Raw genomic sequence first — 23,049 nt, forward strand, 5'->3', positions numbered from 1 at the left:
GTTCATACTGGCTAAAAAGTAGAAACAACCCACTTGTCTGCGGAACAGATTAAGAAGATGTATATCCATATACTGCTAAGTTGCTTCAGTTGTGTTTGACTCTGTGCGACCCCATAGACGGCAGCCCGTCAGGCTCCTCCATCCCTGGGATTCTCTAGGCAAGAACACTGGAGTGGGTTGCCATTTCCTTCTCCAGTGCATGAAAGTGAAAAGTGAAAGTAAAGTCGCTCAGTGTCTGACTCAGCGACCCCATGGACTGCAGCCTACCAGGCTCCTCCGTCCATAGGATTCTCCAGGCAAGAGTACTGGAGTCGGGTGCCATTGCCTTCTCCATATAATGAGTTATTTAACAGTTAAAAAAGGAACAAAGCAGTGATACATGCTGCAACATGAATGAACTTTTGACACACTGTGCTAAGCCAAAGAAACCAGTCACACAAGACCATATATTGTAATTCTTATGTGAAATGTCCAGAACAGGCAAATCTGTATAGATAAAAAATAGATTAGTGGTAGGCAGGGCCTGAAGGTAGAGGGGAAAGACCAGTGATTGCTAATGGGTGCAAGGCTTGTTTGGGGGGTGATGAAAATGTTGTGGAATTAGTGTTGACCCACACATTGTGGATATACTAAAATCCATTAATTGTGTATTTAAAAGGGTGCATTTTATGGGCTGTGAATTATATCTCAATATAAAAAAACCACCTGACAGGGAAAATTACATCCTACAAATACAAATATTTAATATTTAAAATATTTATGTCAGTTCAGTTCAGTTCAGTCGCTCAGTTGTGTCCGACTCTTTGCAACCCCATGAATCCCAGCACGCCAGGCCTCCCTGTCCATCACCAACTCCCGGAGTTCACTCAGACTCACGTCCATCGAGTCGGTGATGCCATCCAGCCATCTCATCCTCTGTCGTCCCCTTCTCCTCCTGCCCCCAATCCCTCCCAGCATCAGAGTCTTTTCCAATGAGTCAACTCTTCGCATGAGGTGGCCAAAGTACTGGAGTTTCAGCTTTAGCATCATTCCTTCCAAAGAAATCCCAGGGCTGATCTCCTTCAGAATGGACTGGTTGGATCTCCTTGCAGTCCAAGGGACTCTCAAGAGTCTTCTCCAACACCACAGTTCAAAAGCATCAATTCTTTGGCGCTCGGCCTTCTTCACAGTCCCAACTCTCACATCCATACATGACCACAGGAAAAACCATAGCCTTGACTAGAGAGACCTTAGTCGGCAAAGTAATGTCTCTGCTTTTGAATATACTACCTAGGTTGGTCATAACTTTTCTTCCAAGGAGTAAGCATCTTTTAATTTCATGGCTGCAATCACCATCTGCAGTGATTTTGGAGCCCCCCAAAATAAAGTCTGACACTGTTTCCACTGTTTACCCATCTATTTCCCATGAAGTGATGGGACCAGATGCCATGATCTTCATTTTCTGAATGTTGAGCTTTACACCAACTTTTTCACTCTTCACTGTCACTTTCATCAAGAGGCTTTTGAGTTCCTCTTCACTTTCTGCCATAAGGGTGGTGTCATCTGCATATCTGAGGTTATTGATTTTTCTCCCGGCAATCTTGATTTATGTAAAAGTACTACAAAAAACTCATTCACTATCTGGATCCCACATAGCAAGTAGTTAAAGGAACGGTACCATTTTTATAGACTTGATGGAAGCAGGTTTTCACATGTTGAGGTATGGGGAAGTCATTCTTGCTTATAAATGATTTGGCTTGAACTTTATGCTAATTAGAATAGCCTGCTTTATGGCTTGTCTAACTTACACTGTACATATGCTTTAACCATTAAAAAAAAAAAAAAGAATACAGCTACCAGACTGTTGAAAATGTCCTCTTTGAAGATAGGGATAGATGTTCCCTTCCCACCCCCATAACACCAATGCTAGTACTCCATTAAAGATGAGTTTCTCTTCCCAGACACCAGGGTCATGCTAACTAGTTGTGTGCACGCTAATCTGCCTCGTTTGAAACCTGTCGTGTTTGATGTTTTTGTTCTTTTTTATTAATGATTACTTTTTGGCCATGCTGGGCCTTTGTTGCTGTGCATGGGCTTTTCTGTAATTGCTGGGAGTGAGAATTACTCTCATTGCAGTGTGTGAGCTTCTCATTGTGGCTTTTCTTGCTGTGTCTTGAGCTTGAATAGTTGCAGCCCGTGGGCTCAGTAGTTACACCTCTCTGGGTCTAGAGCACAGGCTCAGTAGTTGTGGAGCATAGGCTTAGTTGCCCCACGGCATGTGGAATCTTCCTGGCCAGGGATTGAACCCATGTCCCCTGCATTGCAAGGCAAATTCTTAGCCACTGGACCACCAGGGAAGCCCGTGTTCCTTGTTCTGCCAAAATATAAGACTGTGATTCAGGCATCCAAAATAGAGCAGGATAGTGATTGTGATTCAATTTCAGACTTGTGCTTGCATTATTGAGAACCTCAATTTTCTGAACTGTATCAAACTCAAGGATGGCACAAACCATTCTCAGAAATGTATTTGCTAGTAGCTGCCAGCTGCAACCTAGTGGGCCAAAGTCTCCCCTTGTAACTTTGTAGCCATTTTGGACCCCAACCAGTCCTTACTTAATAAGCACTCTTATTCTTACCAGCATCAATTATAATTCTTGACAAACAATTAGCTTTGGGGTTTTGCCTATAGAGCCTCCCCCCATTTTGAGGTTCTATGGAACACAATTCACATACTTCTTAAATCTGTGTCTCCCAGGCTGTAGTCCTCAGTTTGGCTTGACTAAAACTATTACTATTACAGATTGTTTATCAAATATGTGTGTTGACAGAATGAAGCAAAAAGTTGAAATTCACATGGAAAAATTCATAGCCTCAATTTCAGGTAATGAAATAAAACACAGGTAAAATCTCATTACATTTCGACCATATGAGCAAAAATTTTGTAAATGATCAACACTACTTCAGTCATGAAACATTTAAAATCTCTCTGAAGGATTGTATGACCAACCACTGCAAGTGTTGTCAAATAGTTCACATTCTGAAACAGTTTTAGGATAATGGGAGGGAAAATCATGTGTATGGGAAGGTGGCAGAAAATATACACCAAGATGTTCATGGAAAGATAGCAAGGGAGAATTGGTAACCACAAATGCCAAACACAGGGAACAGCTGAGCAAACAGGGCACATGAGCTGTGTCAGCATGTCGATTATGCATGTAGAACAAAGCTCCATGAAGAAAGGAAAGCATGTGTTTTGTGCTCTGGTCACAACCATGGAGAATCTAGGCTCCACTGTGAAGATGGGAAGAGAAGTTAGAGTAGCAGGAGTTTGTGGTTCCGTCTTCCTTTGATCCTCCTTTTTTCTTACATCCCTCTCTATATGTCATTTTATTCTTTGGGTGTGTGAATTTTTTTCTTTTGAAGTATAGTTGATTTACAATGTTGTGCTAATCTCTGCCATACAGCAGTGTGACTCGGTTATACACATACAGACATTCTTTTTTTATATTCCTTTTCATTTGGTCTATCTCAGGAGACTGGATATAGTTCCCTGTGCTATACAGTAGGACCTTGTTGTTTTCCATTCTCAACGTAATAGTTTGCATCTACAATCCCCAAACTCCAAGTCTGTCCCTCTCCTTCCCCCTCTCTCTCTCTATGTCTCTTTAAATGGAGAATTAGCTAGAACCTAACATTCCACAGACCCACAGATTCGCCGATAGAGCTCAGGAAGAATAGTAACAGCAGCCCCATCTCCTTCATGGTCTTCTGTATGCAAACAGCATCTCGCAGTAATCAACTGAGTGACAACAAATGCAATTAGAACTATATTTTTAAGTGATTTATTTATGAGGTCCAGCCACAGTTCATTAATCCAGGTACAAAAGTGATGTGTAGTGATCTAGTCTGCTTGTTTGTCTTCAGGCTTCCTAAGTCCTCAAGACAGGGGAAGGTAGAATGAAGGAACACATCCTTGCCAAAGGTCCTGAGGGAAAATGAGGATAGGCTCTGTCTCAGGAGCATCTCAGGTGCTAATTCTTAACAAGGGTTTATTAAGTAATAGCTGTGTACTCTGAAATCCTTGTATCATCTGTATGTGTGTTCTCTTTACCCTTACCAGTATTTGTGACCCACCCTACTTCTGCTTCTGTTCCATAAACTCCTTGGGCACGGGGACTGTTTTTTTATTGATTATATTCCCCACAGCACTGGAACCCAGTAATGACAGCCGAGTGTATGGATTCAAGATTCAAGGCCAGGAGCCTGAAGGGAGATGCAAAGTATCAGGTATTCAGGGAGGCCGTGGCCACCCCCACTGGACAGATGGTCAGAGGATCCATGTTCTTCTCTCCATCATGTGTCCTGGGGCTGAGGATAGGTTGAAGGGGCTCAGGGGGAAGGTAGCCAGTGGCTGTGAGGGATGTGGGATTTGGCTGTCACATTGTAAAAGGAGATGTCCCCATCTTGTAGTCCACGGAGATGCCCCTATGCCAGCAGGCTTCCCCCATCTGGATCTGGAGAAAGGTGCATGCCTGGCATTCATTTTACTGCCTCATTGTTTCTACCAAATGCCCATTCTCTGGTGACAGAGTCATGTTCTCCTTGCTGCTCGTGGCTGCGTTGCAGACACCCAGGACCCACCCTGGCTTGTCTCCCACCTTCACTTCTCAGTCATGGTGGCTAGAGAGCAGGCTCAGAGAGCCCAGCACCACGAATCAGCTATTGAATTTTCCTGGACTAGCAGGCAGATGGTCCCACTTATTTTCCCCAAGGCTCACACTCTTCATGTCATCAGAGAAGATGAAAGATGAGGTTGGAGTGGACAGTTTCTGCTTCCAGAATCACATTAACTGCAGAGAGAATTAGAATTCCTGACTTCAGGTCCATGGACAACATCCCCACAGGGTTTTCCCCACATCCAGGAAATGTGGACAGGGTCCTTCTTCAGGAACGCACTGGGGGACCGATCAGGGACCCAGCAGGCCAAGGCTACTCGCCTCAGAGTGCCTGACCACCAATCAGTTCTGCAGCTACAGAGAAAAAGGAGATAGGGGCAATGCTGAGCATCCCCAGTCAGAGGGACTACATCCACCCCGGTCCCCACAACAGGAAAGACAAGGACCCCTCCTCCCTGCTCAGGACCTGCCCGGCTTCCTCTGACTTTATAGGCCCCTGTTCCTCCCTGGGACCCAAGCCAGCCTTGGATATTCTGTGGTCTGGCAGTGACCCCGGCTCAGAGACTGTGAGAACTTGTCATGACTTTTCTCCCACCTTTGTTATAGGTATTTTTTTTTTCTCTTCTAAATAATACCTAGAAATCAACAGCACAAGGGACCCCTGGCCAGCACAAACTACCACCACCATACTCACCATTGAACGTTTCCACTTCTGACCGCAGGGTCTCTAAAAGGAGAAAAGGAGTTCGAGTTAGGTTCTCCAGATGGGGACAGATCTGGGAGAGGCTGAAGGCAGAGTCAGGATGGACAAGGAAGACGGAAAAGGGATACCAGGGGGTCTAGGCTATACGGCTCTTGAGGGCAGGTGAGGGTGCGCCTCCCACTGTCCTGAAAGCCCACCTACCCAAGAAGTGCTTCACGCGCTTCTCCACAAACGCTGATTTCTGGTAGAGCAGGTGGATCTTCTCTTTCACCTCTGGTGGTGTGGCCCACAGCTCAGGGACAGTCACCATCTTGGCCCTAGAGACAAAAAGACCATTGGCAAAAGAGGGATGGAGCATGGGGGTGGCCCAAGGTCTCATGAACTGGAAGGGAGGTGCAGCTTCCACCAGGCACACCCAGCCCAGACCCACTTCACAAAGAAAGCTTCCTTCCTGGGCTTCAAGTTCTAAACACTGGTCCTCAACGCTGGCCATGGGGTGGGCTCTCCGGGGGGGGTTTTAAAAACCACAGACACCAGAGGACTTTCCTGGCGGTCCAGTGGTTTAACACTCTGAGCTTCCAATGGAGAGGGTGAGGCTTGATCCCTGGTTGGGGAACTAAGGCCCTGCATGCCACAGAGCAATTAAACTCACACAAGGAATGCCCAGTGCAGCCAAAATTTAAAAAAGGAATAGGGGATTTCCCTGGTGATTCACTTGTTAAGGCTCCACTGTAGGGGCCACAAGTTTAATTCCTGATTGGGAAACTAAGATCCAAGATGCAGCCCAGCCATAAAATAAATGTAAAAAATAAAAGGAATGGAATTCTGGTACATTCTACAACATGAATGAACCTTGAAGATATGCTAAGTGAGATAAACACAAAAACACAAATATTGCATAATTCCACTTATATGATGTAGCTAGAGTAGCAGAATACATAAAGATGGTAAAATGGTGGTTGCCAAGGGTCGGGGGAGGGGAGATTGGGAAGTTGTATAATAGTATGGAGTTTCTGTTTGGGCAGATGAGAGAGTTCTATGGCTGGATCATGGTGATGTTCAGTACTGTGATGTACGATGATATGAAGGTACTCACTGAATTGTACATTTTTAAATGCTTAAAATGGCAAATTTTGTGTTATATGTATTTTACCACCAAAAAAAAAAATTCTTAAAAAAATTGATGCTTGGGTCATACTCCTGAAGATTCAGATTTAATTTGTCAGCCAGGGCCTGAATGTCAGGATCTCGTAAAGTTCCCCTGGGTGATTGTAGGTTCCAGCCTCCTTCCCCTTCCCTTCCTCCCCTCCCTTCCCCATCTCTTCCCCTTCTCTTGCCCACCCCCTCCACCGCTGCCTGCTGTGCTTAGCAGATCCACTTCTGGAAAGTGCCTCTCTCCCTGTGCCTGCAAGCAGGCAGTCCTGCAGAACAGTTTTCACAAGGTGAATTGCACAGGACACAGGCTGTTATTCCTAGAAAGCCACCACCATGCGACAGGTGTGTTCATTGGGTTCCGTCTTCAATCCTGCACTCCCCTCCTGATCATGCTCCCATTCTTCCTACACAAATCCAGAAAGGCCTTCGGAAGCTGCAGGAGATGGGAGGAGGCACATCCCCGGGGTTGGGAGCATCTCCCTCCTAGGGCTGCCTCCCCAGATGCTACCTGCAGGACCCTCCCCCCCCCCCCCGACCACCAAGGGATCATCAGGGGATCTCTTGGTACCTGTGCAAGGTGACTCCAATGTCCTAGGAGAGAAAAGAGAGAAGTTCTCCATCACCAGTGTTGTAAGGGCTGTGCTGACTCCTGGCCTCCCTGTCCCAGAGTGTCAGCAAAAACAGGGCCCCTCTCCCCAGTTCTAATCACCAAGGTGGCAACTCAGCTGGGGCCTGACCACAACCGTACCCAAAGTCTGCTGACATCTGGGAGATGCTGATGGATACCCTAGATTCTAGGCCACCATGGGTTCCTGAGGGTGCATTGCAGGGGCCTGAGCACAAGAGGCATTATGGGTCACCAAGGACAAGTCCCACCCCAGCCCCAAGGGCCTCACCACTGGGTTGGGGAGAGCTGATGGCAGTATTGGGAGCCCCTGTCATCCTACTGGGCATGGTGGACAGAGGAAGGCCAGGCCCAGCCGCGCTCACCTTCATAAGCTCCCACTCTGGCTGGCACTGCTTGGCCTCCAGCTCCCCAATCAGCTCGTCGAGAAGGGCGATGTCCCTCGTCCCTCGGGTGCCATATGTCTCCCTAACCTGGCCGATGGTCTGGCCCAACTCCTCTAGCCAGGCCACAAAGAGCCGCTCCTGCTGCTCTAAAAACTGGCACAGCTGCTCCAACTGGTACTGGATTCTCTGCTTTTGGGTTTCAGCTTGTTTCTGGGGAACAGAAGTTAGGGAGATGTAGGGGCCTGTCTGCTCAGGGAATACCCAGAAGCCCACTTTCCAAAGGGAGAGTCCTCTCTCCTCCCCCTGATTGGGGGCAAGTCAGTCCATCTATTTGGATGCAAGTGAACTTGACTTCCAGTACTCTTGCACACTGGCCACGCTTGACTTTCTCATCACTAGAAAGTTGTGGTGGACACATGAAGTTGCTCTAGGGTAACTTTCCTTCGTCCAAGGAGGGAGAGGACCCTTCACATAGACCGTACAGAAGAAATCTCATTTTTGGCTCAGAAGGACAGGACTAAATCTCAAGTTCTTTAGAACCAAAAATGTCTCTGCACCTTTTGTTGTTAATTTTAATATGGGCACATTCCTTTATTAGCAAAACTGCTAGACACAACAAAGACTGCTAGTGGGTAGAACTCTGGTGTAAATTCCAGACAGCCCAGGGCCTCCCAGGATGCTTTATGGATGTTTGCCTGGCCCCTGTTCCCCTGCCACCTGTGGTCCCCTAGTTGACATACGATAGTGGTTCCGACACTGCCTGGTATCTTTCTGTAATTAAGGAGTAAGACTATGAACTCGATGCATGTGGAACCTCACACCTTCCCCTGTAACATCAGCAGCCTTTGCTGAATCACATGCTGGGTTTCGCATGCGGAAGAGTGTTCTCCCGGTCTTCACAGCACAGCACCGCAGACACACACCCGTGCCTCTGGTCTGCACAAGTCACTTTCCCCATCACTCACTGTCTGAGTCTAGACTATCAACAAAAAAACCAAGACTGGGATGCGGCATTTGCTGTTTCTGTGGCGTAGATGGGCTTCTCTGGTGGCTCAGACGGTAAAGAATCTGCAGTGCAGGAGACCTGGGTTTGTTCCCTGGATTAGGAAGATCCCCTGGAGGAGGGCATGGCAACCCACTCCAGTATTCTTGCCTGGAGAATCCCCATGGATAGAGGAGCCTGGCTGGTTACAGTCCATGGGGTTGCAAAGAGTCAGACATGACGGAGCAACTAAGCACTAAACATGTGGGGGTAGATACTCCCACATGTGTCTAACTTGAGACTTGTGGCCAGTCTCAAGCTTCCAATGTGGTGTTCCTAAACATGGAATCTGGGACACCTTTTGTTGTTGATGGCAGTAATGTGGACTTTTTTTTTTTAAGAGGACAGGTCAACCATCCTGTTCAATGGCCTATATTCTAAAATTCTCTGATAATTTTGCTCATGATTAAATTCAGGAGAAACATGCGGTGGGGGTGAGATTGCCATAGACCTAATGCCGCGCTCTTTCTAGCCCATCCCATTGGGAGGCAAAGACTATCCAGTTTGCCATCATCAGGATAGGGATTCTATGGTTGGTAATTGGTTAAGGAGGGGTCTGCCAGTCACTACTGTAAATATATATTATTTCCTTTATAATTACTAAGTAATTTGGGGAGTGGTACTTTGAGAGTGTGTAAGTATGCTATTCTCTGCCGGTTTTTTCCTAAAAAATTTAGCTGCTGTTGCTGATCCCTGTCAGTGTCAACTGTATAGTGGAAATCTTCTAATTTAATTATTCTTCTTCTGTACTTGTTTTAGCTGGCTTTCTGCTGTAAAAAGGCGCTTTCCCTACCCTCTTTTCTATGATTAAAAAAATTTTTTTTCATTATTTGAAGAGGAGGAGGTGAAGGCCTGAATACAGCATTTCCTTTTCATAAGGGCCCATTGTCACTGTGCCTGAAGGGAAGGCTGGACACTTTTCTCTCCCTGGGTTTCCCTGAGCAGCCCAGGAGCCCAGTTCCTGCCTCACCATCCTCCACCCCACCGGGAGCACCCCTGACCTCTGCTCCACCCACAGGTTCAAGCCACCTGGGGTTATAGGAAAGGGTTTTCATTTGACTACCATTCAGCTGGCTCAGAGGTTAAAGCATCTGCCTCCAATGCGGGAGACCTGGGTTCGATCCCTGGGTCGGGAATATCCCCTGGAGAAGGAAATGGTAACCCACTCCAGTATTCTTGCCTGGAGAATCCCATGGACCGAGAAGCCTGGTAGGCTACAGTCCACAGGGTCGCAAAGAGTCGGACATGACTGAGTGACTTAACTTTCTTTTTTTCAGCAGTTTCCCAAAAGTCAGACACCTGGACAGCTGCCACCCACCTCCCTCTCATCCTGCCCTTTGTTTTCTTTGCCTGTCTCTTACTGCCGTATGGTGTGTCCTGACAAGTTTGGAACTCAGGGAGATGAAATCCAACCAACAGAAATGCATCAGACAAATCAAGGCTCTGTGGGTTAGTTAGGCACCTTTGCACGAAGGGAAAACAGGAGCAACTAAAGCATGCAAGAGTCTGAACAACAGCTTAACAGGAAGGCTACTAAGTGGTACTTGTTGGAATCTGGGGTGTTACAGAACCACAGTTTTAAAAGAAAATGTCCACTTTAACCATTTGAATTTTAAAAATAAATATGGCTTTTGTAAAAAAAAAAAACAGCAATTATAAAAACAACATGGAGCAGTATTTAAAGTAAAAAGTCTCTCCTCCCCTTTCCTCAATCCCATTCCTCACTTACAGCATCCGTTTCTCTAAACCATTTTGTGGTGAGTCTAAGAAAGTGTGACCGGGTCCTGGGAGATGCCCCTTCTTGCTAGAGGCGGACTCCATCCCCAGGGACAAGCTCATCTCTGGACACCTGTTATTCCTTGCCCCCCAGGAGCAGGTGACTCTAAATATGTGATCAGCTCTGTTTCCCTGTGAGCCAGTACAGGACTTGAGGGACCCCTGCTCACTCTGGGTTCCCTGCTTCCTTCTACAGGGGTGAACCCAGTCAATGACAGGCCACAGACCACCCCTAACCTTACCAGGGAGTTTACTGTTTTCTTATCCTCCTGAGATCTCTGCTCCTCTCCAGATTTTCTCAACTCCTTCAGATGGTCCAACTGCTTCTGAATTTGCTCCTGGAAAAACACACACACACACACACACAACACTTGTTGAAGCTTAAACTTGGCCCCTGGCATCTTTAGTTGGTGCCAACCCTAGATGGGAAAATTTGCTTCAGGGAATAAAGCTGAGGGTGCTGCAGCCAGGAGCATGGGAAGAGGTAACCAGAGGAAGAATGACCCCATCACACCAAAAGAAGCAGGGCCAAGAGGTGGTGAGAAAGATTTCTTGTGAGCACCTGGATTCAGCCGTTTCTGAAGTTAGATTCCCATAGACCTCTGAGCTGCATGCAGCATCCCTCTTTGCTGGCTCTATTTGTATGTGTTTGCCATTTACAGCCCAAGGATGCTGGCTAATGCACCAGCTCCTAGCATTTCAGGGAAACCCCCTGGTGTGTTCAGATGCCCAGCAGAGAAGGGTCCCAATGCAGGAAGCCCTACCTTGTATTCCAGGGCAGCCTCCTCAATGGGGCGCACCCGGTGGCCCCGGTGCTCCTGGCTCAGCCGGCAGATAAGGCAGATGAGCTCCCCATGGTCCTCGCAGAAGAGCAGCTGCGCTTGCTTCATGTGACGCTCACACTGTGGCAGGCTCTTGGGGTTCAGGCTGGCCATCTGCAGGCCCTCCTGCCACTCACGGCTTCCATGGCCCTTCCCCGGGAGCAAGTCCTGGCACCGGGGGCAGCTGGATGAGCGGCTGAGTGAGGCCTCAGGGTCCCCGGAAGCCGAAGAGCAGCTGCAGGAGATGTGCACACAGCTGCCACCAGCCGGGTCTCCTTCCTGGGCACGGCAAAGAGGACACACAGCCTTGTCCTGCAGCCTCCCTGAGGACACAGCAATGGAAAAGCCTCCTGAGTGACAAACCCAAGATGCTACCAGGAGACGCTGTCAATCAGCGTGGTGAGAATCTGTGCCTGGGACGTGAATATTCTGTTAGACTGAGGCCTTTTCCTAGCTTGTCCTCCCCCAACTTCCCTCCAGTGAGAACACTCGAACTGAGGACTAAGGCCTGGATCTCAGGCCAGTCCTGAAACTTGGAATTCTCGGGCATTTATCCTAAAGAAAGGCATTTTGCTATAAATTCTATGCCTTTCTCCTGCACATACACTGACACAGGTGATATAAAGATGGGAAGACATTCTACCGGTGTTGGCTTTACCACGTACCACCACTGAGAGGGTGCATAACTTGAGTTCCCAGAGGATGGTTACTCGCTTGTGGTTGAACCCACAGACCCTAGCAGAACCCCTGGCACCTGGTAAACATTTGGGAAGTGTGTGTTGAATGAAGGAATGAATGAGCCACTGCTCGCATCCAGATTCAGAAAACATGATGTGAAAGTAGAGAAGTAACTTTACAAGGCTGAAGGGTGTAACCCACCGTGATGACCTACAGCTGTGACCAGCTCTGCTCCAACACCAGCACAGCTTCATAAAGCAGAAATGATAGGAGACACAAGAGGAAATAGAAACACAATCCACGAGTCCCCTCCCACCTCCTCCTCTCTCAGGGTCCCAGGAGCTCATATCACATCTGTAAGAGACTGCGAGCTCCCCAGTGACAGTTTCCCACTTCCCTTGTGATGACATTGTTTGCGGTCCATATGACTGCTTCCCACCCCTGCTCCCCCAAAACTACATTTCCCAGCCTCCCTAGCGGTTAGGTGTGGTCATGTGACTCCAGACACACCTCGTTTCATTGCACTTCCCTTTATTGGGACACTTCATTTTTTACAAAATAAACGTCTGTGACATCCCTGTGCTACCAGATGAGGATGAACGTTCTTTATCAATAAAGTATTTTTAAATTAAGGTGTGGATGTTCCCTGGTGGTCTCGTGGTTAGATTCAACCCTTTCACTGCCATGGCCCAGGTTCAGTCCCTGGTGGAGGAACGGAGATATCACACACGCCATGCAGCGAGGACAAAAATAAAAGGTATATACATGGTTTTTTTTAGACATAATTGTACACTTAATACAGACTACAATATAGTGTAAGCATATGTACTGGAAAACCAAAACTTTCCTGTGACTGGCTTACTGCAATATTTGCTTTATTGCAGTGGTCTGGAACAAAACCCACGTTATCGCTGAGGTATGTCGCGTACATTCTGGCCAAGAGGATGTAAAGAGAGGCATCATGGGCAGCATCTAGAAACTTCCGAAAACCTTCCCTAAGTGATACCATTCTCCTTTGTCCCTCCAGCCTGTTGCCTGGAATGAGGATGCTGCCATCTGAGACCATGAGCTTCAAACTCTGTGGAGCAGAAAAGCAGCAGGAGCTGGGGTTCCTAGCCAGAGGGTACCACATTCATCCCAGACTATGTGTGTCATTTTTATGAAAGGGGAACAAATGTCTATCTTGTTTCAGTTCTGTTACTTTGGTGTTTCTGTCATTCACAACCCATCAGAATCCCAAGTTCTGCCTCTTTAGTAAAAGAGACCTATGATTTTGGCCACCAGCTTCCCCTCTGCTCAGAGAGACAGACTGGCAGAATCTCAGCCCCTTGACATACTGCCATGGAATATTGTAAGATGATATTTACCTAGTCTTTCCCAGATGATCAACCTGAGGTTCAGAAGCCCTTGGGGATTCTAAAGAAGTGTCTAAGAGCTAACTAGCTGAAATGTAGGCAACATTGCAACATTTTGTGAAGATGTGCAGATATGCCTTTTTTCAGGATTCAGGGCCTACAATCAGATTTTCAAAGGATTGAGGCCCTCAAGGTGGACCCAAGGGTCCAGTGAAATGGATAGAAGAGAGATAAAAGCAGGCTTGTGCATCTTCCCAGGTGGTACAGTGGCAAAGAATCTGTCTGCCAGTGCAGGAAACACAAAGAGACACAAGTTTGATCCCTGGGTTGGGAAGATGGCCTGGAGTAGGAAATGGCAGCCCACTCCAGTCTTGTTTGGGAAATTCCATGGACAGAGGAGCCTGGCCAGCTACAGTCCACAGGGTCACAAAGAGTTGACTGTGCACAACACACGGGAAAACCTGCACCAGTCATCATTCCTAAGGGTACCAGGTCTTCTGGACTCTGAGGTCCTTTCTTACCTGAAGACGGAGAGACTTCTGGATCTGAAGGCTCATGGGGCACACTGGAGGCCTTCGGAGCCCCAGTTCCACTCCTCTCTGCAGGAGCTTTGGGTTCTAGATGCTCCCCAATCATCGTCTTTCCAGCCAGTGGTACACTGAAAGGTGTATTCCTAAGTGCTGTCCCCTCCAGGGTTGTGGCATGCTCTGGATTCCTAGAGCCTTTCTCCAGAGTCACAGTCGGCCCTGTTTTCAGAGTGGCCACTTCGCTGGCAGTGGTTGCTGAGCTTGGATTCTCAGTGTTCATTTTCTCCTGAAGCAGAAGAATTTCTGGATTGAGGGGTCCTGTCTCTTCTGGAGAAATGGTAAATTCAAGACTTTTGGGTCGCTTCTTTCCTGAAGGTAAATACACTTCCGATATCTTTGTTTCTCTCCTTCCTGGGGATCCAGCGAGTGACCCGCTGGTGAGTCCCTGGAGCCTTCCTGCAGAGCTGGCGTTCCTCCGCAGCCTGACGCTAGGACAGCTCCCTTTCTCCTTCTCCCGCAGCACCTTGCCGAGGAAGGGGCTTCTCTTGGAAGACAGAGTCGTGTTCCTGGCCCCCAGCTTGCTCTGCACCTCCAGGCCCTCAGGGCCTTTCTGATCTCGCTGTTTTCCCAGAGGCTTCTTCTGAGACCCCCTGCCAGCCTCAGGCTGGCTGGAGGATGGGCAGCCAGCCCCATCAGCACTTTGTCGCTGTTTGTCACCTTCCAGGCCATCTAGGGTCTTTAGGCTCTTGGGCTTCATCTCCCCAGAGGAACCCGACGTTGCTGAGCTGTCTGTGTCACCTTCTTGTATCCGACACACTGAAAAGACAATGAGATGGAAAGGCATGGGAATGCCCGATACTCAGAGTCAACATTTGGGGAAAGGGAGAGGAGAGAACCCCCTCCGAAATTAGGGGAGTTCGGGACGTTCTAGACAGTGGCAGTCAATTAGCATTTAATAAGATCATATTCATTATCTGCTGTCTTATTTCTGAAGTAGTACTTTTCAAAACTTTTTTAGGCAGGAGAACTATTCTTACATAGAATAGTTTATTGGAATACATTTGTGTGTGAATTACAGATCTACAAAACTCAGTTATCAGTCAATAAAGATAGGCACAGAAGTTTGAAATCAAGGGTCATGAGGGACAGGATGGGGAACACGTGTACACCCGTGGCAGATTCATGTTGATGTATGGCAAAACCAACACAATATTGTAAAGTAATTAGCCTCCAATTAATATAAATAAATTTATATTTAAAAAACTTTAGAAGCGAATTTTTTGCTGTAACTTTGGTTTCATGAAATGAAGAAAATCCTACCTCATCCAGTTTGGTGTAAACAGTTTAAAAAACAAGTTTGCCTGGAAATTTCAGGGCAATATTTAATTAAAGAGAAATGACAGGGCTGAAATTCAAGGTTCCAGAAAAAGTTCAAGTACAATATGAACTATCACACCGATGGCCTCCAATATTTTAAAATTTGGTTAATGGCACATTTTAATATGAATTAGTTAGTTTTGTAAGTTAATTCATAAATTTTGAATCAAGTATTTGCCAACTTTCTAAACAATCCCTGAAATGTCTTCCTGGGATACAATTTGAAAACCGCTACTAAATAAAATAACCTATAATTAGCACCTTAATTTTGGTTTGAAAAACCCCATAGTAAAATTAAGATTGCTTAAAACACTTTGTTGTTGGCTTTCCAGGAAAACATATTTTACAAAAGCTGCCTCAGGAACTGGTGAAAAACCCTGAAGAGGCTCATAAACAAGTTTTAAAATACAAAAAAATTAATTTTAAAATTATCCTCATTAAATTATACCAGGTTCAGGTTATAGTCTAGCTTTATCACTCTTTCAAAGAGCAGAGAAATTTTGTTATGTAAACTCTTCTACCTCATAGGAGGACATGAAAAGCATTCCTGGTATATTCTTAAAATCTAGAAATAGAAGAAAATTTAAGACATGAAAGAATAGTTTTTTTAAACTGGTCCCAGAGTAGCACCCCTGCCCCCACCAAATCTCAAAAAAACAAAACAAAACAAAACTCTTGAAAAGTAGAAATCCAACAGACCACATTCTTTGATCACAGTGTAATAAAATCAGAAAGTGACAACAAAGGGGTAGAAGAAGAAGGAAGGAAAAGAGGAAAGAAAGAAAAGATGAAAAAGAAATGAGGGAAAGAAAAGGAAGGAAGGAGAAAGCCCTTTTGAGAATTTTAGAATACTTTTGTGACATGTGTTAGAGGAGAACTCAAAACTGAAAAGAGTTAACAATATTACCCATCAACCCAGTCGATAGGAGTGGTTAGTTTCTTGCTCAACCAAAGACTCATCTGTAGGTGTTAATGACAAATGAAGTGAAGAACTCTACCAGCAGGCATCCAGCTCCTGCCTCTCCTGATCTGGCCCCATAATCAGAACCTCAACCTCCTGGGTTTATTTTTTTAAAGCCACTGGGAGCCTTAGCTTTGCTCCAGCTGCAAAGACCAGAGAAGGGGACAGAACTTGATTGGCTGAAGAAGTCACAGGAGTTGTCGCAGACCTGGGACTCCTGACCCCCAAGTCAGTATGATGCACTGGTCTGAACACAAGTTCCCTCTTGTACCTTCCACCCGACTCCACGAACAGCCAGCAGTTGCACTGAGAGAGGAGGGCACTTGGGGCCGCTTACCTGGGCTGATCAGCTGGTGAAGCTCCTCTGCCAGGAGGTGCTGGTTGATGGCCCTCAGGACCTGCAGGGTCAGCTGCACAGCATACTCCTCCCCGTAGTGGTTGACCAGCAGAGAGGCCAGCTTCACCGGCTCGGCTGTCTGCAGTTGGCCCCGGGGGATCCGGGTGTGCTCCTTCTCCAGGCTGGTGTTCTGCAGCTTGAACTTGAACTTCTCGAAGTCATAGGGCAAAAGCTCCTCCAGGGAATAGAGTAGATGGTCACTCCGGGTCCTGACCATGGTGTTGACCAGGAGAGACTGGAGGCAGTCGTCCTGCTTCTGAGGGAAGAAACTACTGTCTGTCCTGGTGCCCCGAGAGTGAGAAGATGCAGCTTGTGAAATAACGGAAAAGGCACAGGAAATGCTCTGTGTTTTGGTGGGAACTGAGACTCAGGCTGTTAGTGTGTCATTGCTGGCTTGCGTCCTCTTCCTCAAAGAATCAGAGGCTTTTCCAGGTGGGAGGGCTCAATGCCTTGTCAGACACGTGGTGGTCCTGCACGCCAGCTCTCGCTGACCCAGGCTGGACTTCGGAGTGGTGGGTTAGTCTTTGAGGGAGGGTCTGGGATTGGATTTCAGATTCTTGCTCTTTGGAAGCCTCTCAGATGCTTCCCTCCTCCCTCCCAGGAAGGTGGGAGTGAGAGTGAGGGGGAAGGTGGGAGTGAGAGTGAGGGGGAACAGAGTCCCTGGTCCCATGCTGGAGAGAATCATGATAGGGTCAGTCCCTCTGGTCAGCTTCTCTCCTCCAGACTTGGGGTTTTATTGACCCTCTGTAGCCAATGGCAGGAGGATGAGGAGCAGCAGATACAGCCCTGCAAGCTCTGCTCTTCCCTGCCGGAGGAGACAGGTGAGGTCTGGAGGCACGGCAGGAGAAAAGCCCTGGGATAACTCCTTTGGACGTAGTTACAGTTGTCTGGTTCTTCCAGCAACAGAAAGGCCTAGGAATGCCACGCCTGGGACCACCATCGTGATTCGTTTGTCCCAGCGTTGACTCTGCCATGACTTCCTAGGAGCAGACCCCGGAGGGAGGGTGTCATACATGTACGGTTACTGAACACATGTTCTGGACCAGGATGCTGGAGAAACAAGGGTGAAAAAGGTGTCCTTAGGGCTCACAGCCCAGTGTGGGGCCTCAGCCATGGCTCCGAAGCTAATGGAGGTGGTATGGGCGGAGTGACTTCTTCCTCTTTGAACTGCTCTCTGTCTGCTACAATGATTTTTATCCTCAGTTTTGTTTTTGAAAAATTTCAAGTTCACAGAAAAGTTAAGGGCATAGTACAATGAACACGTATATGCTCTCAACCCTTGTTCATCAGTTGTTTATGTATTATTTTTGGTGATTCTCTCCCCTCATGCACATGTGCACACTTCTGTTTTTTCTATTTTGAAGCATTTAGTAATAAGTTGAAAACATATCAGGTATCATTCCAAATACCCTAACCATCCTAAATACTAAGAACAAGAATATGAGGATAATTACTTATGTATTTATTTATGGCCATGCCTCAAGGCTTGTGGAATGGAATCTTAATTCCCCGACTGGAGATTGATCCTGGGCCACAGCAGAGAAAGCATGAAGTCCCAACCACTGGGCCACCAGGGAATTCCCAAGGATATTGTTTTTTTTTTTTTTCCCCAAGGATATTATTTTAAATAATTAGAATACTGTTATCACACTCAAGGAATCTAATATTGTTAACAATACTACAATCAGTCTGTAATCAAATGCCCTGGTTATCCTGATAATGTCTTTGATAGCTCATTTTGAAAAAAATTTTTTCCAATCTAGAATCCAGTCAGAGATCATGCATTACTTTTAGTTGTCATATCATTGTAGTCTCCTTTTATCTAGAACACTTTCACATTCCCCCACCTTTTACTTAAAACATTTTTACTATTAATATTTTTTTTGGCCTTGCTGTGCAGCATGTGGGATCTTAGTTCACCAACCAGGGATCAGACCTGTGCCTCTTGCACTGGGAACAGAGTCTTAATCACTGAACTACCAGGGGGTTTTCTCCCCTCACCTTTTAAATTAATTAATTTGTTGTTTATTTTTGGCTGCACTGTGTCCTTATTGCTGAATGTGGGCTTTTCTCTAGCTGCGGAGAGCAGGGGCTACTCTCTGGTTATGGCACAGGTTTCTCATTGCAGTGGCTTCTCTTGTTGCAGAGCATGGGCTCTAGGGTGCTCAGGCTTCAGTAGTTGCAGCACATGGGATCAGTTGCTCCGAAGTACGTAGGATCTTCCCAGGCCAGGGATTGAATCTGTGACTCCTGAATTGGCAGGTGGATTCTCATCCACTGAGCTACTAGGGAAACCCACCCCTCACCTTTTGAAATTCTTCGTTTCAAGACATTAATGTTTTTAAAAAAGTCTGTTTCAAGTACAACGTCCCTCAGTGTAGATTTGTGTGATTGTTTCCTCATTATTAGATTGGGGATATATCCTATTTATCCTTGGGAATCTCTCCATTGTAAAAGGTCGCTTTCTTTCTTTGTTATTAACATGTACCTGGCGTGTGGAAGGGTCTTGTGCTCTCAGTCTTTCACCCCACGGTGTTAGCCTTCATTGATGATCCCTTCCGAAATCAGTTGCTAGAGTGGTGGTTGCAAAATGGTGACATTTCTATCACTGAGTTGGCAAATGATGCCATATCCTGATTGAAACTTGCTGTCTTCGTCATGAAATGTTTGGCTTACAGATATTTTTTCCAAATGTTTTGTTGGTGATACAGTTACCCCTGAATGATGCTTACTCTGTGCTTTTTTTTTTTTTTTAAATTCTGTGCTTTATACCCATTGTTCTCTAAAATCTGTGCAGCATCCCTTCAGAGCAGGATTTATCACCTACATTTACAGCTGGGATTAGTGGGTTAGAGACCTGCCCCAGAGTCAGGGTTCAAACTCTCTCTATTAACCACTTTGTAATACTGTCTCCCTCCAATAATGATACTTTATTTTACTATTCATCACTAACCCTGAACGTCACCTTTTCAGCTGACCAGTGAGGCTCAAAATGGGCCATGCTGACCATTCCAGCAGGTCAGTGACAGCATTCTGATGCCTGGCTGAACAAACAGCCCTGAGTATGACCAACCTGGGATCAAGGCTTCCTTGAGTTCCGATTGGTTGAATTTATTTTGTTGTCTGGATGGTCCATGTGATTTGTATTCCCAGTGTTTGGGATTTAACAACTGATAACACCCAGTTTTCTGGATCCTGGTGAGAAAATAAGACCCAAACCCAACATCTTCCCTTAAAAAAAATGGATGAACTCAAATGCACCTTTATGGTGCAAATATCAGATGTGTGAAATTCACAGTTTGGGCCAGAAGGGTTTTAACTGGGATTTTTCTGGGACCAGGACCTGCACAAGATTCCGGAAGGCAGTCTCCCACTGCTTCCACAGAAGTGATGAAATTGTGCAATGCCACAAAGCATCCTTCCGGTTCCTGGGAGTTCTGACGTTGATCTGACTGGCCAGGAAACTCCTCTAAGCTAAGACTAAGGCACCTATGACCAAATCGCATAGGAAGTGGGACTTTCCACTCTACAGCAGGATGTTTTGCAATTTCAGTGACGCTCTTTGCAACAGGAGCAATTCTGAGGCAGAGAAGTATTGAAAGATAGTGCTTTGCTGCCGCTGAGGCTTTTCTAGGTCAAGAGAGGCTCATAATGCTTTCATTTTTTGTGGTTCCAGTGATTGTTTTCCTTTTTAATATTTATTTATTTGACCACCCCAGGTCCTAGTTGAGGCACTCAGGATCTTTGTTGCCAAGTGTGGGATCCCCAGTTGCGGCATGTAGGGCGTAGTTCCCTGACCAGGGATTGAACTCAGGCACCCTGAATTGAGAGCTCAGAGTCCCAGCCACTGGACCACCAGGGAAGTCCCATCCAGTGATATATTTTTAAAATTTTACTTATTTATTTATTTACTTTTGCCTGTGCTCGGTCTTTGTGCTGCTCAGGCTTTTCTCTAGTTGCAAAGAACGGGGGCTTGCTCACTAGTTGTGATGCGCCGACTTGTCAACACGGTGGCTTCTCTTGTCAGGGAGCATGGGCTCAAGGGCGCCCAGGCGTCAGTAGCTGCAACACATGGACTCAGTATTTGCGGCTCCCAGGCTCTAGAGCACAGGCTCAGTAGTTGTGGCACACGGGCTTAGTTGCTCTGCGGTATGTGGGAATCTTCCTGGATCAGGAATTGAACTCGTGTCTCCAGCATCGTCAGGGAGATTCTTTACCACTGAGCCACCAGGGAAGTCCCCAGTGATTTTTTTTTTTTTTTTAATGAAGAAATTTGAAAATAGCATTATAGTCTTCAGGATGCATTTTAGATGTTTGATTAACAAATGGAGTGTTGATGAGCTCTTCTTTCTGTACATCTGTGACTATACGTGTGTGCACATCCCCCAAATAAAGGGACATGACAAATCTAGATCCAGTGGAACTGCTGCCAAGGGTCCAACCTGTGCGGTCAGCCCTGACCCTTGACCTTTTCTCCATTCCGGGTCATCAGAGGTATCACATTCGACAATGTTCAAATTTGGATCATTTGGGGCCTTTAAAATCAATATGTATTAACTTTATAATAAGAAAAAAGATAAGTTAAAAAAAGTCATTTCATAATTAGTTTAGCTTCAAAGCACATATCAATCCTGTCTTCCCAGCCCTCATGATTAAAGAGGTTTATGGTGTTGAATATAATTAAGTGAAAGTGTTAGTCACTCAGGCATGTCTGACTCTTTGTGACACTATGGACTGTGGCCCACCAGGCTCTTCTGTCCATGGAATTCTCCATTCAAGAATACTGGAGTGGGTAGCCATTCCCTTTTCCAGGGGATCCTGAACATAATACATATCTATTATTAAGAGAATGGAAAGCCCTGTTGGGAAGATCGTGGAAGAGTTCCTGTGTTAATCTTAAATTGAAAATAATGGATCCCACTGTAACTCAAATTCTCCCTCATCCACCAGTATATTGAATTTTAAGGGAGAAATCTGACACTTTGAGAGGCTAACCATTCAAGTTCAAAGTGAGTTTCCAGGTAATGAACTTCCCTCTGAGAAACATATTGTAGCTGTTGTCTCTGCTGCTGCTGCTAAGTCACTTCAGTCATGTCCGACTCTGTGCAACCCCATAGACGGCAGCCCACCAGGCTCCCCCATCCCTGGGATTCTCCAGGCAAGAACACTGGAGTGGGTGTTGTCTCTGAGGGTGAACCAACTTCTGGGACAACCTCTGACTCCCTCAGCGGGTGGAAAAAGTGGGAGAGGACGCCAACTCTCCAAAGTGGGGTGTGATGGGTGGCTTTGACCTGTCCCAGGTAATGCATTAAGAGTGTCAGAATAGGTTACCAAATGAGAGCTTCATTTGCATTATGGTATGGATGTGAGAGTTGGACTATGAAGAAGGCTGAGTGCTGAGGAACTGATGCTTTTGAACTATGGTGTTGGAGAAGACTCTTGAGAGTCCCTTGGACTGCAAGGAGAGCCAAGCAGTCCATTCTGAAGGAGATCAACTCTGGGATTTCTTTGGAAGGAATGATGCTAAAGCTGAAACTCCATTACTTTGGCCACCTCATGCAAAGAGTTGACTCATTGGAAAAGACTCTGATGCTGGGAGGGATTGGGGGCAGGAGGAGAAGGGGACGACAGAGGATGAGATGGCTGGATGGCATCACCGACCCGATGGACGTGTTTGAGTGAACTCCGGGAGTTGGTGATGGACAGGGAAGCCTGGCGTGCTGGGATTCATGGGGTCGCAAAGAGTTGGACACGACTGAGCGACAACTGAACTGAACCTTAAACCAGAGGCTTTATACGTTATAAAGTGCTGTGTTTGCTGTTTAGTTGCTAAGTCGTGTCTGACTCTTTTGTGACCCCATGAACTGTAGCCTTGCAGGCTCGTCTGTCCATGGGATTCTCCAGGCAAGAATACTGGAGTAGGTAGCCATTCCCTTCTCCAGAGGATCTTCCAGACCTCAGGATCAAACCTGGGTCTCCTACACTGCAGGGAGAAGCTTTACCATCTGAGCCACAGGGAAGCCCCATAAAGTGCTCTACACATTATTTATTCTGATTGTTAAATCTAGATGGAGAGTAAGTGGGTATTCATTTTACTCTTTAAGTATTTAAACATTTTACATGCGCCCAACCGTGGGAGGCATGTGGAATGGAGGATCTTAGTTCCCCCACTAGGAATGGAACTCGTGAACCAAGCAGTGGAAGTGTGGAGTCTTAACCACTGGACCACCAGGGAAGTCCAAACATTTTACAATTTAAAAAATTGGAAAACAATTTATTGTTTGTTCTACCAGTATTTATATGGCCCCTATTAGGAGGCTGGCCTTGAGCACACAGTCCCTAACCGCCAAAGGCAACTGCTTTCCCTTCCATGCATCCTTTGAGGTTAGGTTTACCTAATTCTGTCTCCTTCCACCTCCCACTTCTCATCACTGGCAGAGCTGACCCCTCCTTCCTGGTGCTCTGGTCATTTCATTCTTGCTCATCACCTTGCACTGAAACTGTTGGCGAGTTCGGAAGCTGCATGGAGTGATGAGGAAATATGCGACTCTAATATCTAGGACCTGTGTGACCTGGGCAAATTATTCCACT

The 23,049-nt window shown here is 46.3% G+C and overlaps 1 protein-coding gene across 4 annotated transcripts; it reads right to left on the reverse strand.

The window, feature by feature from the left end:
• Nucleotides 1–3,805: 3,805 nt before the first annotated feature.
• On the reverse strand, nt 3,806–16,868 carry MEFV (MEFV innate immunity regulator, pyrin). 4 transcript variants are annotated; one of them, XR_011252752.1, is made up of 10 exons: nt 16,399–16,807; nt 13,718–14,539; nt 11,107–11,486; nt 10,585–10,680; nt 7,504–7,734; nt 7,082–7,104; nt 5,560–5,675; nt 5,350–5,382; nt 4,758–5,009; nt 3,806–3,964 (listed from the first exon to the last, which is right to left on the reverse strand). XR_011252752.1 is itself a non-coding variant. In XM_070289477.1 (10 exons), the coding sequence occupies exons 1-9, from the start codon at nt 16,673–16,675 to the stop codon at nt 4,771–4,773; spliced, it is 2,037 nt and encodes a 678-aa protein (XP_070145578.1). In that variant the 5' UTR covers nt 16,676–16,796; the 3' UTR covers nt 3,806–3,964; nt 4,758–4,770. The 4 variants fall into 4 exon arrangements, 3 of the variants coding, with proteins under 3 accessions (XP_070145578.1, XP_070145577.1, XP_069426683.1); XM_070289477.1 differs by having other exon boundaries at nt 4,758–4,829; nt 16,399–16,796; XM_070289476.1 differs by having other exon boundaries at nt 3,806–4,829; nt 16,399–16,868.
• Between the last annotated feature and the right edge of the window lie 6,181 nt (nt 16,869–23,049).

The sequence above is a fragment of the Ovis canadensis genome, chromosome 24 (assembly GCF_042477335.2).
Source record: "Ovis canadensis isolate MfBH-ARS-UI-01 breed Bighorn chromosome 24, ARS-UI_OviCan_v2, whole genome shotgun sequence".
In the NCBI taxonomy this organism is placed as follows: Eukaryota; Metazoa; Chordata; class Mammalia; order Artiodactyla; family Bovidae; genus Ovis; species Ovis canadensis.